A 17,156-nucleotide genomic window follows, 5' to 3' on the forward strand; every position below is an offset into this window, starting at 1 on the left:
ACAGAGAGCCAAACGGGCTCCAGTTTAAAACGCCCCTCTGAAGCTATTCCATTTGCGTCAAACCAAAAGAGCGCAAATTCAATCAAACAATCACGACAGGAAGGCTGTGGAGCTGCGATGCCATCGCTTCTGGCATAATTAATTTTAATAACGACAACCAGGGACCTTTAGCTTGAGCGGCACGCACGATGCATTCGCGTTTGGACGAAACTGCTTATATTGACGTCAAAGGGACGCGTGATCGACTTGGGCGCTGCAATGACGAGCGGAGAAGCAACTTCTGAGCAAATGAACACCGAAAACAAGCAATTCCTCCGCCAGCCTGCCCAGAGCCATTCACGTGTGAGGAGGATGTGCGCCGTGATCTGTAATCTGTGACATTTCATTTTTAATCCACGCCCTGCTTCTCCAAACTCTGTGAATTCGTGATTTACTTGTGAGGGGGGGGGGGGGGGGGGGGGAGACGCTGCGTCCCTCTGATGACAGAGACCACTTGTACCGCTGTACCAAAAGATAGGCAGTCTTTGAAAGCCACCGGAGCGGACCGGACTGGCATATCAATCAGCGTCCCGGAGAGCGCGTCGCTGGGCTCACATCGCCGGTAAACGCTGTTGTCTTTTGTGTGTGTGTGTGTGTGTGTGGGGGGGGGGGGGGGGGGGGAAGCAGAGAGGGGAAATGGCAGTTTTTATCCATTTGAAGAAGTAACGACAGCAACAGAGAAGCAGTGTAGAAAACACATGTAAAAAAGCCCGTCTTTCCTCGGGTGCGCGCCGGCTGAGAGGCGCAGGACCCGCAGAATCACCGATTCGCACTTTGCGCTGCGTAAGCGAGAGAAGAGCAGAGAGGTGCGCGGTGGGATTAAAGACTCCCCGTGAACGGCAGGCTGATATTCAACCATGAGCGCCAGGATGTTCTTTTTGCTTGTTTCTTCTGCGGCATTTCTCGCCGAGCTGCAGTGCGCCTCGCTAAGAATCACCGCGGAGACGGACCCCCCCGCCGCCGGCTTCAACGGCGGGGAGACCGGGGGCAGACGAGATAACAACCAGACCCTAAACTCCAGACTCAAACGGAAAACCTTGGCTGTGGATTTTGCGGTCCCGTCTCTGTTGCGCTATTACCTGGCAGACTTCATCAAAAGACCTCCGAAAGGCGACGGTTACGCGGTGCGCGCAAACTTAAAGATGCATTGTGTACCTTTGCAGAAAACCATCTCTGCTTTCATAGACAGTCTCTCTGCCACCGACTCTGCGTTGAGGAACGCGAGCGTTCAGGGACAGTCCCCCTTCTTCCAGAAGCGACCCGCGTCCAAAGTTCTGAAATTGGACTTGACGAAAGCGAGCAGGAAATCAAACCAAGTCGTGGTGGAAATAGGAGAAGATCTAGTCAGGATGGGATGCGGGGGGCTATTGGTGCACGAGGAGGCCCCCTGGCTCACCTTGGAAGTGGACCTCACGACTATCCTGGAGTGGTGGCTTGGCGCAGACGGGGGGAGGCTCCGGGTCCGGCTCATGCCTGAGAGAAAGGCGCAGGTAGCCGGTGTGGAGGATCGGTACACCGCGGCCATACGCGCTGCAGACCCCCGCCTCTTTTTTCAGATATCCTCCCGGGGTAAGTTCTTTCTCCCCCTCCCTGTCCCTGTGACACCCCCTTCCTCATCACCACGCATAAACACGCACATACACAACCCGATTTGAGTTCTGCTGTGATTCATTTTTGATGTCGGATCCTGCGCGTTTGGGCCGGCTCTCATGGAGAACGACCTGATCGCCTGCAGACCTGTGTGGAGACAAGGGTGACTGACACTGTGTGTCAGAAGAACGAGCCCCATGCATTGAGGGTGTTGCTGTAATACATACTCCTGTTTCATTTTTGTTGCCCAAAACAGTGCATGGAAATGAAATGCAATCTGAAATAAGTCCCCAGCTGGAGCCACCTGTGCATTATCTTTCAATGTATTTAACATTTCATTTCAAGAGGGGGCTCATTTCCTAATGAAACGACATGTGTACGTCATATCAAGCTGGTAAAGTGAAATTTAAGGCCCTTGCCTATAGCTCCCACTCATCGCCATTGTCTTCTCCTCAACACTGTCGTCTCAGTTCACAGAGAACGAAGGTTATGTATTTAAGAGAACAGGCTTTATTTTGATGAGGCACAAATTAAGCCATTATCTCCAAGAAAGCTTTAACACTCAATACCCTCGGGTCCACCTCTCGTTCTTCTGAGCATCGGCACAATCAGTGTAATTGCTTAATCACTTTGATGAGGTAGGATGGCTCACACAAAAAAAAATGCAGTGGAACCAATTAGACTGAAGCAAGAGAGAGGAAGCAGGGGGAGGGGGGGGGGGGACCCTGCAGGTTTCATGCATGAATGTGTGTGTGCTTGTGTGTGTACAAATACACAGACAGAGTGCATGACGTGCCGTTTGATTCTTTTTATGTGGATCACTGGCATGACGAATGTAACAGAAATGCCAATGGAGGAAACGCATCGGCTGCACTTCTGTGAAGGCAAAGATCCGCACACAGCTGGGGTGCAGAAGCATCTGAGGACCCCCCCCCCCCCCCCCTCCAACAGCTCCCAGCAGGCATCCCGGCAAAACAGCTGGCAGTCTGAGCATGGGTGTGGTGCTGTTTGTTTTGGCTGTTGCATCATCGCAACCATCTAGTCGCCTTTGGGGAAATCATCAGGTGGATATTCTCAGTAGATCAGGCTGCTGGGGATTGTGTGGCTGTGAATGTGTCGTGTTGGGGTTACAGATTCGTGCCTCGTGTTTGACAGTAAATATCTGGATGTAAATTCATGTTTGAGCGCTCCAGCTATGCACATTTCTGCAGTCGGCTAAAATGAATCATTTCATATCTCCGCAAACATAACCAAGGAGCTTCTGTGACCATCCCTGAAAGTGCAGCAGCATCAGGCGGCTGCATCCATCGCTCCTCTTTCATTCTACTTAGATTTAATGTGTCCACTGCAGCTCCCAGCAGGCATGTCAACCAAAACAGCAGCTTGTGTTTGCAAGTGGGAAACTGGCAGCGGATATCTTTTCATTAGAGACCCAACTGGACTTTTTTTTTTTACTATCCAACCACAAGTCCGTCCCCCCCCCCCATATTTAATTCTCTGAGTGGCTATTACTCTAAAAGGAAATCATCTAAACAAGTTAAAAACAGTCTCATCCCCGCAGCAGTGATATTTCAGAGTTTTGAAAGACCCAGAAAAATATGATTAAGTCCTAAAAGGGTTCAAATGAGGAAAGGCTTCTACTTTCCAATCAGGAAATTTAGGAGCATCAATGAGGAACTTATTTCCTCATTTAGTTTCAATCACAGAAGAAATTCAACTACAAGACACGAGTTCTCTCATTCCAATTTCACAAAAGTGTCCTTCAAATGATAAAAATTTGAGATCAGTATATTAAAGCACAAAATATTATTTTAGATTCCTTTTTTAATGTGCCCTAATATGTGTGTGAAGGGACAGCAGTCAGGCTGCCATCCATTGTTCCGCTTCAATGATCAGTTCTCTTATTTAAGGTGTCCTCCATCTTCCATCCTCACATACCCCCGAGAATGATCGAGCCTGTGATCATCAATGACATCTGCTGCTCAGAGGAGCAAGGGGACAAGTCCTGGAGGAGGCTTCGATGAGTGTGGGAAGGGGACTTAATTTTCACATCGTTTCACACATAACTTATAATAACAGTGTTCGTCATAAAAAACCTAAAAATATCAGAGGAAATGTTTTTTTTTTAAATGATGTCACATGTCTGTAATCTGAATATTACAGACATCTGCATTTCATCTTAAAGTGTAATCATGCAACTACAAAAATGTGAGTTAGAACAGTGCGTTTTGCGCAATTAGTAGTAACATTTGGTTTAAGTCAAATGCACACATCCTGATCAATACATGATATTTGTGTTTTATACAACTCGTGGGATGCTGTTGAGTTTCTGTAAGTTTTTTGTTGCAGCTGTTTTTGAATCAAAGACCAATTTCTTTTCACCTCGTCCTTATTGTCTGGTAAATAAAAGTGCTGTTATGAATAGTAAAGACATGATGGCTTCCCCTGCGTAGTTTACTCTGCTGCATGTTTGCAGGTCTACCATAATTAATAGGTAATTACATTATGAGAGTCTACAAGGTGCAGTTGTGCTTACACATGTGCTACACATCTTCGTTGTCCCTCCTGCCTTTGTTGCAGACTCCATCCTCCAGGTACAACGCCTCATCTCCAGTGTGCATCAGTGGGGTTTTCCACCACTGATTGGCTGAGTGCTTCCATGTTTATGTAATATGCATGCTCCACTTGTTTATTCCAGCCTCTGTTATGATGCCGACTATTAGCATGAGATAAATACAAACCATTACGACCGCAATAATTTGATGTTTAGGCAAACATGCCAGTGGGAGTTGAGACGTTAAACTCTGCCCAATACATTTGTTCTCAGTCACCTGATGGGAGGGATCATTAATGGGAAACCTATGAGTTGCTGTAGCATCGGAGAGCAGAAAACGGTGCCTAGTAGGTGGGAGAAGGAGTTGACCTCTACTTTATTAACCTCGGTTATCTTCGCCAAGTGGTGCCATAAATAGGTTGCAGGAGATTCATTAAATTATCTCGCAGAGGAAGTGGGAGGAAACAAGACCCCTGCTCCATTAACCTTCCCATACATACTGCTGTGCTTTTTTAAGATGCTGAAGCTCTTTGGCAAACAGTTTACAATGGAATCTTTGTTAATCAACCTACCAGAATGCGATTGGAGCCTCAAAATTAGCCGCCGCCACAGTCACAATGGCGAGGAGAAACTGTGTGCGCTCTGGCTTTCCTGCCCTTGTTTGCCCCTCAGCACTGTTCCACAACCAAACACACACACACACACACACACACACACACGCACACACACTGACAGTTTCCTGCTGAGTCTCGTAACACTGGCATTTCATTTCAGAGGCTTAGAACAGAATCCCTGCGCGTAGACGTTTGAGCCGTTAGGCAAATATCACAATATCTTCTGAGTCACAACAAAATTCATCAGTACATTTGTAAAGTGAGATTACACACATGGTGCTTTGTTTCCTCTAAACTGCTAGTAGCCCCTTTGGAATAAATGTTGCCTTTTTAATTTGAACCCTCTCAAATTATTAGGCCCGAGCGCCTATCCTAGGCGTAAGGGGCTATTGCTTTTGCAACGCAGAAACCGAACCGAACCGAAATTATATTTTAGTTTACCGTTACACCCCTAATAATTACTGTCACAAACACAGGAACCAGTGTACAGGTCAGCTGACCTGGCCTGCATGAGTCGGTGGGACTGGTCATCAGGTTGTTTGTGTTAGAGCTAATCCGTATTACTCTCTCGATAACATGGTGCTATGATCATGAAATTCTGGCTATAACATGAGCTTCCCATCCAGTGACAGTGACCATCAGATAGCTTGCCAACCTCCACCGAGGATGACCATTCAGTAATTCAATGTCCATCTGTTCTACTGAATCTGAATATTCACCCTGTGAAACCGATCATGTCCCAGGCTGTCCATTACAGCAGCTACCTGGCCTCTGCAGGTGACTCCAGATGCCAGACAATCACAGAGCACAGAGATTTATCAGATGGCGAGATAACACTTCTTTTTCAAAGGCCTGTTATATCTAAAAGTAGGACATTTATTTTGCTTCCTGAGATCCTGAAGATTGTTTGTTTGTTTTGTTTGTCTGATTGGATGAAGTTTAATGTTAAAACCTCGTATTTACAAGTAATTAAACTCACTTCAAGTCGAGTTAATATGTAGAAAAAAGTCATCTAATTACTGATTAATCATTTAGACTGAAGACAACTATTTTTCAATACTGAAGTCAAAACATAACAAGCAAGTTTAAAATGGCATAAACAGCAAATTGCTCAGCATATCCTCTCGTCACGGAGTTAAAACAACAGATCATTTTATATCTAATGTTATTTGAACATGAGGCAAAACGATGCCTTATTATCACTGTATTCCGCCATGGAAATGAGACGTGTGAATCCAGCTTGGTGAAGTTGTGTGGATTTCACTCCCATCACTGTAAATAAGGAGAAAGTGCATGAACACTTTGGTTCCTCAATACAGCACACCTGTTGACTTTTAATTGAGCCCACTCAGGCTGCAGAACCACAGGACAAATGACATGACATTACAAGAGAGTGTGTGCACTTTTGGCAATCAATGATGCTCTCGACATTTAAAGCTTCTATCAATCAGCAGCTAATGGGAAAATCAATGCGAAGTCAGGATGACATGCTACTTTATTATTTATGCATTTCTATGATCAATTCCCTCAAGGAATCTGTCACGCCCACAGCGCCCTGGCAATCCCCCCAGGCCCCGCCCAGCTGATAAACACGTTAGCCGGCAACTCATCTCAATTTGATAAAGGAGCAGGTTGTGTAAATGTTTTCTTTGGGTGAGCTAGTGAGGAATTCGAAACGAAAAGGAGAACTCGCTTCTCATTCTCGGACACTTTGTGATAAGTGCCACGGTTGTGTAGCGGTGATGACAGAGAGTGTGTGTGTGTGTGTGTGTGTGTGAGATGTTTCATCAGAAGTAGCTTGACTGATTAATTTATTCTTCTTTCAAAATGTGAATAATGAGGCATTCATGGCAGCTGCAATTTAAACGCCTCCAATTTTTTTTTTTTTTTTACATTTTGTGGGCAAGAAGCAGTGATATCATTCCTTTACAGTCACCATTTCCACAGTCACACACACACACACACAAACACTCTGTGTTGTGTTTCTGGCACTTTCTTCCCTGATGGTCCCTGGTTAAGAACTCCACTCCATGTCGGTGTTGATAGTGAAACAAATCACACTTCGTATCGACATGACTTCTGACTATGCATCAATGTGGCTCCTGTCGGTGTAATGACATGTTCCTGGGATGGTATATACTTTATTGTCATTGGCAGCACAGTACAGGTACGGTACGACAGCGAAATGACATTCGATGAGTGATCATCGGGCTGCAGCAAACGCTGTCGCGCTGCCATTACTCCCTTCTTCGAGCCATTCGAGGGACGGATAGATATGGGATACAGAAGTGAAGAAATCAATTTGATCTCCCTGACGGTGAAATATATGGCTTTACCACCAGCCCTCACAGCAGTTGGCTCCACATCAAGAGGACAGCTGTTGCCCAAAGAGACAAGCTGTTAGCATTCCATAACCAGCATTACTTAAAATGTGAAGCTCACCAAACATGGAGCCACAGATAAACACCTTGACAATATAAACAGCAGCTAATATCTTTTAAGACATTAATAACGCTCATTGTAGTTAATGCTTGTGTCACTGTTTTCTAAATTAGCAGGACTGAAGGTGACTTTGGCTGTAATTTCCCGTTTTGCTTCTTCTTCGGGACTGTCTTTTTCCCGCTGCTTTCCCCTGAGGTTTTAGTTATTTATGCCACTTGCTTGTTCTTTCAAAAAAAGGAAAAGAAAATGCAAGCTGCCTGTTTGATTAATGGTGATGCTTATAAGAAGCCTTGGCGCAGGATTTGGGTTCTGAGCGAGGTGCTGAGGGAATACTGTATGTGGAGGAGCTGCACGTGAAGCTCACAACCCCAACATCATCCACTTTTATAATGAGAGAGAAATAAATGTGCATAAAAGAGTGGCAGTGCTCTGCTGGAAGTTATATATATTATAATATGATATCATTATTGCTGTCAAGAGATTTAACAATTGGAGATATTAACTAATAATAATCTGTAATTAATTAATCTATATAATGTGTTTTTAATCTCACTGAAAAATAGCTGAGAAATTCAATTTAAATGCAAAAATTGCTTCACACAGGAAATGTGGGGGAGGTGTCTTGCCCAAGGACACAACAACAGTGGAAACAGGTGACATAGCTGGGAATCGAACCACCAACTTCTCAATCATAGGACTACACGCTCAACCACCTGCACCACCTTCACATATTTTAAGGTCCCTTAAGGGCATGTTAAAGACAGAACTCCAGAGATAGGACGATGTATAAAAGGGTGAAGCGCTTTGAGATGTTAAGCTGTGCTTTTCCCTGTTCTAAAGATTGGTCTTGGTTTTCACACATCTTAAGTCAAGCCTGCATTTTAGATAATGATGCTAACTGTTCAGCATAAAGCAGCAGACAGGAACAAAGAGAGTCTGAAGAATAAGCTCACCTACAGTCAAAAAGACGTTAACAGATGTGGCACAGACGCACACAGTTGCTCCACAGACAAAGTCGGGGCAGCCGTTGCAGTGCAGCCTGAGAGCTCTCGGGACACATTCCCAGCTCCCTTTATGATCTGTAATGGGATTGTTGAGGAGCGCCAGCAGAATCCTCATCACAGGACAAAATCCACTTAATGGGATATGAGTCGCCATGAAAGGGCAAGGAAGAGTTTCTCACTGAACCCACTTATCCCCTGAAACCTCCACATGCCCCGCATCCACAGCCTCTGCATTCACCGTTACAAGAGGAAGCTGGTGTGTCGATTCAGCTTTGCATCACCCCTGCCTCTACTGTGGCATAGCGTTGTGTTAGCGAGTGTGTGTGTGTGTGTGTGTGTGTGTGTGCGCTGGATGGAGAACTGAACTGAAGAGAAAGAGAGTGCAGAAAGATGCTCTTTGTGGCTTATCTGAGCATGACGTCCCAGCAATGGCCTTTGTGTTTACGGGCAGAAGGGATGCTGTGATCGCTGGAAGTGTGCCGTCACCGTTTTGAGTTCACCAGCCCCTCAAGTCGGCTTATCTTCTCAGCTTGAGCACAGAGGGGCACGCTGAGAAAGTTTGATGAAGACTTAAATTTGATTTGTTCTAACTTGTGGCAACAGGAAACATGAGCCAAATGCATGAAACAGTCTTAGTGTGTAAATAATCGCAGTCTTTACTGAGATTGGAGTGGGTGATTATCCAACAGAGAAGCAAACAATCCAAAACCTGGACTGGGAGGCAGGGAGAGGCTTTTCAGGACTTCACACAGGTTTGGCACAGAATGGCAGGAGAACACAGACAGGACAAGAGGAGGTGGGAATGACAAGACACAGTTGAAGACAAGGCCCGGTGGGAAAAAGAAACATGAAGGAACCTGTAAAACCGGAGGAAGAGGTAGCAGAGAGACGACACAGAAAACAGGACAGGTAAAAAGAAAGACATGACCCATCAAACAGGATAGCTTGTTTTTGTGAATGGAACAGCCGAGTCAAAAACACAGACGATTTAGTTCTTAGTTTTGTTCATAAGGATGGATAAAAGTTAAAGCCACAACAAAACAGCACAAAAGCAGATTTTACAAAGCTGCTAAAACAGTTTTATCTTTTGTATCGCTGGGTGAGCTTTCCCTGACTGAGTAGCCTTGATAATGTGCCAGAATTATGGTGTTGTCATGGAGACTACAGATTTTCAACAGAAGGCTTGTGATATATTTACCAAAGAGGCAAAAGACCAATAAAAGAGACTGATAAAATGTTTACATTTCCCGATACAGTGGAGCCTCGGCTCTTGGAGAGCTCGGTTTTCGAACAAAAAAAAGCAAGTTTAAAATGCCTCGAAGGTGGATGAATCACTTTAAATGACTTTTTTACCCTTCTCATTAGCTCAGCGTTCTTAAGAAAAGTTGAAATCATTGATTTTGACATACAGTATGTACTACGCAGCAAGATCCGAAACACGGACGCTGTTTCCATATTTGGTGATAATTTCCTTCTTCAAATGAACAGTTGTTCTCACTACTTTCCTCTTTTCTTTGCCAGGCGTCTTTCTGCTGTCTTTCTTTGGATCCTTCTTTGGAGAGCTCAAAAGAATAAATGTGAAAAAACATGCACACAGAGCGAACGATTTGAACAGGCAGGTCGACTCAAATCGAACCTACGCCGCCTTCTCCCGTGTGTGTTCGGTTCGCCTCCACTCGTCTTCGATCTCCAAAAATCTGTTAGACTCCCGAGGCATTTTAAACTAAATTCTTTTGGTTAATAAACAAGTTCAACTTCCGTGTCGGTCGAGAACCGATGTTCCATTGTACTTACATGCTACTGCACATTCTGAAACTTGCCAAGATACTACTATAGATCACAAGTGTAGCGAATAAGTTAAACTATGGTAATGTGGGTTAAGAAGTTCCATCCATCCATTTCCTGTGCTCCGTTGTCGAGTTCTGGGGGGGTTGGAGCCTATCCCAGCTGGCGTTGGGGGGGAGGTGGCGGGTATGGCAGTGACAGAATATCACAGTGCCAGGTATGAAATAATTTCTGGACTGTGGGAGGAAGCCTGAATACCCAGGGCGACACAGGGAGGAACCTCACAGGTCCTCAGCTGTATGCGAAGCCAGAGCCGTGTTGCTGTGATGCAGCAGTGTCACCCACTAGACCACCACGCCGTTGGCTTTAAACATGAACATCCATCTGTGACGGTGGCGTCACTCAGTGATCCACTGCAGGTTTATTTCAGACCACAGCACAAAGCTGTCATGGTCACTTCCCCACTATTTGATCAATAAAAGAGGTATGCAACTGAAAAGCTTTCTGATTTTAAAACCAGTGTCACCACAATGCTGAGAAATGTTTTTACACTAGTTTGCCACTGCTAGGGGTTTTGTCCTTGCTATGAAATCATTGACAGATTTAGGATATTTCTAATTTAGGGACCATAAATTGGTAAATCTGTTGTTTGTTTCCTATTTTGTATTTTTTGTTCTTATGTTCCACTTATTTGTGTTTTAATCTGCACATGTACAGCACTTTGTGTCAGCTGCGGTTGTTTTAAAGTGCTTTATAAATTGACTTGAGAAATCTTTTGCACAGAAGTCACATATGTGCAACGTCCATGCTAATGCCATTCAACGAGATTCATCCAGCAGAGCCACACAGTGAATATGTTTTGGAAACTGCTTTGACCACAAATTATGGGTAGAATTTCTTCCGGATTCCTCCCACCACCAAAAACATGCAATTTAGGTGAACTAATCACTCAAAATTCTGCGTAGGTGCGAGTGCGTGCATGAGTGGTTGTCTGTCCAAGTGTGGCCCTTTGATGCGCTGGTGACGTGTCCGGGGTGTACCCCGCTACTTGCCCGTAGTCAGTTGGGATAGGCTGCAGCAACGCCCATGACCCCCAAGGCGAATAAAGTGGCTGTACAATCATCTACAAGATGATGAAAATTCTTCATTTTAGATTTTTTAAAAAGAAGTGTAGAGAAAATGCAATACGGAAAATATATTTTTCCAAAGTATGCATTACATGAAATACATTTGCAGTAATACTATACATTTTTACATTATACTTGACACATTTTTGAAGTAATATATTTACAGTGGGAAATTAAACCATCCATCACCCAAGTAGAGTTCAGCGTCCCTGGACCTGGTGATCGTCCACCCAAAAAGCATTATTGCAGGTACCGAGTGGAGGATGGTCACAAATACCAGAAGATGCGTTACTCGTTTTAATTATTAATACAAGATTCAAGTAAAAAAATGTTTTGGGGAAATGCTGCAAAAAGCTACAGGGGAGACGATCTGACATGCACGTCGCTCAGAGAGAAGTGACAGGTAATACGGTGATAATATGAATAGAATAAAATTATTTTATGCCAGAATAACATTTTTGTGTTCCTTATTCCTAATCACAGAGAGTCCGCTTCATGATTAGGTTAAAAAATATTATTAAGTTCATGTCTTATACTGTTATTTTGGTCACAAATTATTAGGACAACATTAGCCTCATAGTTTTACTGGACCAGTAAAATGCACATGACTCATTATTCAAAATATTTTATATAGTACAGAAGCAGTCATGTCTCTGACCTCATCCTTCCCTGCAAATGTGCGTTCGTAGAAATGGAGTGTGACAGGCAAACACTGAATCCCCGTCAATCTAAACCTACCACTGGATGCCGAGGTGCTGGAAAAGCAGGCAGTACTACAAACAAGCAGCAGCATTGATGGGCGGAGGAAGCGCAGGGCCACATATAGAGGATGTGTTTACGGGCATCCCAGAAGGATGGTTCCATGTGTACACAGCAATGCAGCTCGCATTGTGTGCCTTGCTGGCTCACAGGCTTCACTGCATGCATGTGGACAGAACAAGGACTGTCCCACCTTTCTATAGTGAAGCATAGGAATCCCTGCTTATGATCCCAGAGTGAAAGGTAACAGTTATAGTGATCAATATGTCTTTAAATGCACATGGTCATGAGTGAATATTTATGCTTGTAAAAAGGAACTCTTGGTTTGGGTTCAGTCATTTTCATGAAGGAAACCAATATATTCCAGTTTGAAAAGCTTTTTATGCAATGGGGCCAAGACATAATCATCCACAGTGGGTTTTGGCTTTCATATCACATACCCCCCACCTACTTTTAAACTCCACACACATGTGGACGTGTGTGTTTGTACTTGTGTTCAATTTCGTGTGCATGTCCGCCAGGGAGCACTGGGGTGTTTCAGGCAACACAAAGCCTCCTCTCTCCCTCTCTGATCTTACTGGTACAATATGCCGGGGCCAGCAGCCGCTCCAGCAGTGCCACATGGACCAAAAAAAAAAGCAGCTCTGTGTTTTGTTTTGTTCAGTAGTAGCTGGACGACATCATGTTGACCTTGCTGTGTTTGTACGGCCATGAAATCAAGTCACGGCTCTGGCCTCAGCACCCTTTACACAATGCACACAACCTCTCTTTCTTTCTATTTTGCCGAACATAAAACATGACAGACGCACATTTTTACATTCGTAACTGAATAGAGGTACGTTTTCCACTGTTATGCTGTTTTATTTTAAATCAAATCTTGCTCTAATTTGTAAATCTTGGGATTTAATTGCCTGATCATGTTTGCTTTTCATATTCCTCTCTGTGCTTTGTGAATGTGGTTTGACAAAGATCACTGTTAGGTCGATATGTTGCTGAATTAAAACTGCCGGAAGCTATTAGCAAGAAGTGCAGATCCTTTGTTTGATTCTTAATGAGTAGAAGAACACAGAGTTGTGTGAAACAAGTCTTCTGCTGCCGGCAAGTGGAACTGCTCACACACCAGGTGGTACTTCATTCCATTACAGTGCAGATTTGCTTTTCCGTAAATCTAAAGGGTTTTGCTGTCCTCTTTCATACTTGAAGGTAATTGACCTCTGTGAAAACAATCTCTCAGGCTGGACACTGCTGAAGCTTTGCAGCTGCAGATGCCCTGCAGGAAGTCTCATGTGTAAATTGCCACCACACATCTGCAGTGGTTTGTCAGTCCAATTATGTCCAAAATGCCCCTTCTGTTGTCTGCCTTTTGGTTGGGTGCATCCCTAATTTAGACGCAAATTAGATGTGATTAGCCAGATGCAAAAATAGGTAAGATTCTTTTAGCTACAGGACCAGATGCAGATGCAGTCAGTTGGGCGAAACCTCATGTAAGCAAAACCGGGAAAAAAATTGATTTTCAAGTAGCACCATTTTTTTCTGCAGCCCTCTGAATGAGACTGTTTGAATGGCAATGTCAAATGCATCATGTAGAGATAACAGACACTTATGGTGAGTGCCATATGGAATCTCATTTTGGAGACATAAGCACTTTAAGAAACATATGATTTAATCTTTGACTCTTACCTGCCACTCTAAAAAAAAAAGCCTTGCTCCACTGTCGTGTACTCCAAATTCACGCTTCAAGTTTCCACTGGGCAAAGCCGCTGACAGACAAGCATGAGAGGGACCTTATCTGTCACCTTACAGACATTTCATTATAAAACTGCTTGGCTACTGCTCTATCAGAGGAAATATGGTGAATGCAGCTGCCTTGAGGCTGACAGGGCAAAAAGCAGACATGCTTTGGGCCAGATTATGTAAAGGTTACAAAGTGAATTTGGACGCAGTCGCTTTTGTTGCAGCCCGAGACATTTTGCTTTGTTTGACTGTGTCAGTATATTTCTCACAGCTCCTTGTCTCTGTGGCAAAATACCACAGGGCGTCACTAAATGACACAAGTGACTCAGCCTGTCGACCCAAAGCAATGACAAATCACGTAATGGACTTGGTCCGGTGCCTCAGCCTCCTAACTGATGGTGTGGCTCTATGGAGCATGACAACTTTGACATGGTCAGAGCAGAGCTCATGTGGTCAGGCCACCAGCCCATTTAGAAAAAGGCCAACGCGGTGGGGAGACCATCTTGAGCTAATGACCTAGAGAGAGGTTGAGAGTGTCTAGATATATCTCAACGCCTTTCCCTTCTGCCCGAGACACTGGTTTGTTCACTGCTGAGGAGCCATGCTCATTTAGCTGCCCAGTATTTACTGCAAAGTGCTCGGTAATGACTGTAAGTGCAAACACGTTATTATACGAAAGCGGCGTTTAACTGATGAAGAACAATAGTTCACATCCCTCTGCAGCAGGGTGAAATGTGTGTGCTTTCAGATCTTTAGCTAAGGGCATGGCTTCACTTTCAGGGATGACATAGTAAAGATGGAGGGTTGAGCCTTGGTCATAGAAGAACACAGATAATTCATTTTTACTGGAAACATTTGCTGCGTGACAGAGATGTTGTTTGGAGAGATGCTTAATTGCTATCAACTTGCGTTAACTCTCTGCTCATCGTTTCCTGCTCCCACAATAAATATACCTTCGGGACAGTTATGGAAAATTAGCAAGATCTTACCCCATACTTTCGGCTTGTCCCGTGAGGGGTCGCCATAGTGAATCAAGTTCTTGTTTTGGTGTCAATCTCAGCTAACCATCAGCGACTTTGTATGCAGGAAACAAGGCAGACATATCTTCTCATCATTTTTATCCTCCAAAATTTTAAATGTTACGGTGGTATCAAACAAAAACATTTCTGTTTACGTGAACAAAAAGATACTACACTTTCAATCCTTTCATCCTTAAATCATCAAATTACTTCAGATGGGAGTGGCTGCTCATCTGTAGCTATCGCTCCTTCTTCTTCTCCTTCAGCTTGCGTCTGTTAATAAACAGCTGTCAGTGCATCCATCTTTCCCAACTGATTGCCATCAGCAATGTAATAACAACGCTGAGGCACATCATTTATAGTCCACACCATGTCAGAATGTGGTAAATTTAGCTCCAATAATTTGTGTGTCATCTTACATAATGCTCCCTGGCTCGCTCACACAAAACTGATCACTTCTGAATCTGCTGCAGCTGTACGTGCAATTTTTCACAATGATTCATGTCACATCTGCGATTTCACCTGTGTCCTAAGAAAAGTTCATTTTAGCGTAGCATCTTGTTATCAAATCAGCCAAGTCCTATAGATCTGCGGCAAACATAAAAATGTCAAAACATACTTTACGACGTTTATTAAATTAATCAACTCGTTGTTTGAGGAAGAAAATTAAAAAAATATTTCAGAGTTTGAAGTTTGTGACTTTATGAAGTTTTATATTTGTTTAATCTGTCTGAAATGTTTATGAACTCATGCATTACATGCAAAGCAAAAATTGGGGTGAGTGAACTTTATATAGTGTATATATGTATAGTGGGATGAGTAGAAATATCTTCTTGATGAAGCAGTTTGGATGATGATAGTGAACCTTGTCTGTGAGTATGGGTTAGTGAGTGGAGGCATTAATCACATGTGGCTGTGAGACATTTGTCTCCAACCCACTTGCTGCTTACGTATTGACCAGGACTCAGGCAGACCAGCAGTGAATGCCAGCTGGCTGTTGGGGCAGTCGAAGAAGAAACAAAGAAAAAAGGGAAAAATGAATTTGTGCCAGCAGAAGTGTGGCGAAAACCAGCTCTTACCCTGATTAAACATCAGAGCAATCAAAGCGGAGGAAGCCATTAGAGATAAAATGTATTGACGATGAGGCGATCTGAGATTCTACTTTAAAGGAAGACTTGTCAGCACAGAGAAGTTTGGGTCTTTTGTCCCACACCAAGGATGTGTCCGGTCAAGTCGAGTGAAAGGAGAATAGCTTCTAAATATGGATTGAGTTTTAATTCATTCAGTGCAAATGTTTCTAAGTAGCGTTTGCACACAAACAGTCCAAGGCCAAATCATTAAACAATAAAAAACATATGCAGAGAACTATCACCGGATAAAATCCATTGTTTGCAATCATGTATGCAATGAAAAATCTCTGTTTGAGTATCGAGCTGTGCAAAATATAAAATATGAGATTCAAATAACCTCACAAGTCACAGAATATTATCAGTCATTCATTTTCTGAACCACATTGTCCGTTCCTGGGTCCTGCATTTTACCCAGATGTCGTTCACATACCTGAACCAATGGATGAGTGTCGTCCTTGTAAAAGAGGCCAGGTCCTTGCTTTCCACCTCTTTCCATATGCAAGTTGGCTACTATCGGCGATACTGATGAGCCCATGGCACAACCATGTTTCTGTCTGTATTAGTTTTCTCTGTAATGGAAGTAGGTGTTGGTCTGTTCTGTAGAGTTTGGTCTTGCAGAAGTTCTCTTTTGACTGCCTTTACTGCTTCTGTAGTGGGAATGCAGATGAAGAGTGATCAACAAAATAGCTCACCTGAGGATGCGGACACCCCTTCACCTTACGGACGCTAATGAATCGTGAGGATTCATTAGACAGGTTTTAATGACTCCCGGGGAGTCTTATTGTCTTGGTGGTTTCTGTCTTTTCTTTATTTTCTGTTACAACAGAGGTTTAAGTGTCGAGACCCCCTGCCAGTTATTTACAACTGAAGAAGCATCTTGGAAGAGAGATGAAACATCTTCAATAAAATGTGTACCTGGGATGACTGAGAACCGACACAGATAACTGCACAATAAACCCAAACTCTAACATTTGACATTTGAATAAAAAGGGAGAAACACTTGTACAACTATGTAATAATTTAGATGAAACGTGTGCTATTAAATAATACAAAACATCTACAGTGCTTATGGTATGATACAATACACTTTATTCATCCATACAGACAGAGTCCTCTGGAAATTGAGGTTCTCTGGATGCAACACAGAACAAAAGCAGGTAAAAGAAAAAGGATAAAGATATAAAATATAACAATTTATATTATACATACCACACAAGTATTCACATTAAATATTAAATAATTAAGTAACAGTTAAATGATGGTGACTTCATTGTACTGATGTAATTGACAAAAAAAAAAACCAAGTAAGTGAACATTAGAAAGCACTTTTTTTCCACTTTCTCCATGAATTTGCTGGGC

At 43.4% G+C, this 17,156-nt stretch overlaps 1 protein-coding gene across 1 annotated transcript in view; it reads left to right on the plus strand.

Moving 5' to 3' along the window:
* Window positions 1–896: 896 nt before the first annotated feature.
* The window catches only part of alk (ALK receptor tyrosine kinase), a 163,420-nt gene continuing 147,160 nt past the window's right edge, over window positions 897–17,156 (plus strand). The window contains exon 1 of the mRNA XM_068751629.1: window positions 897–1,608. Within this exon, the coding sequence (XP_068607730.1) occupies window positions 897–1,608 (712 nt within the window). The remainder of the gene's footprint in view (window positions 1,609–17,156) is intronic.

The sequence above is a fragment of the Brachionichthys hirsutus genome, chromosome 18 (assembly GCF_040956055.1).
Source record: "Brachionichthys hirsutus isolate HB-005 chromosome 18, CSIRO-AGI_Bhir_v1, whole genome shotgun sequence".
Taxonomy (NCBI): domain Eukaryota; kingdom Metazoa; phylum Chordata; class Actinopteri; order Lophiiformes; family Brachionichthyidae; genus Brachionichthys; species Brachionichthys hirsutus.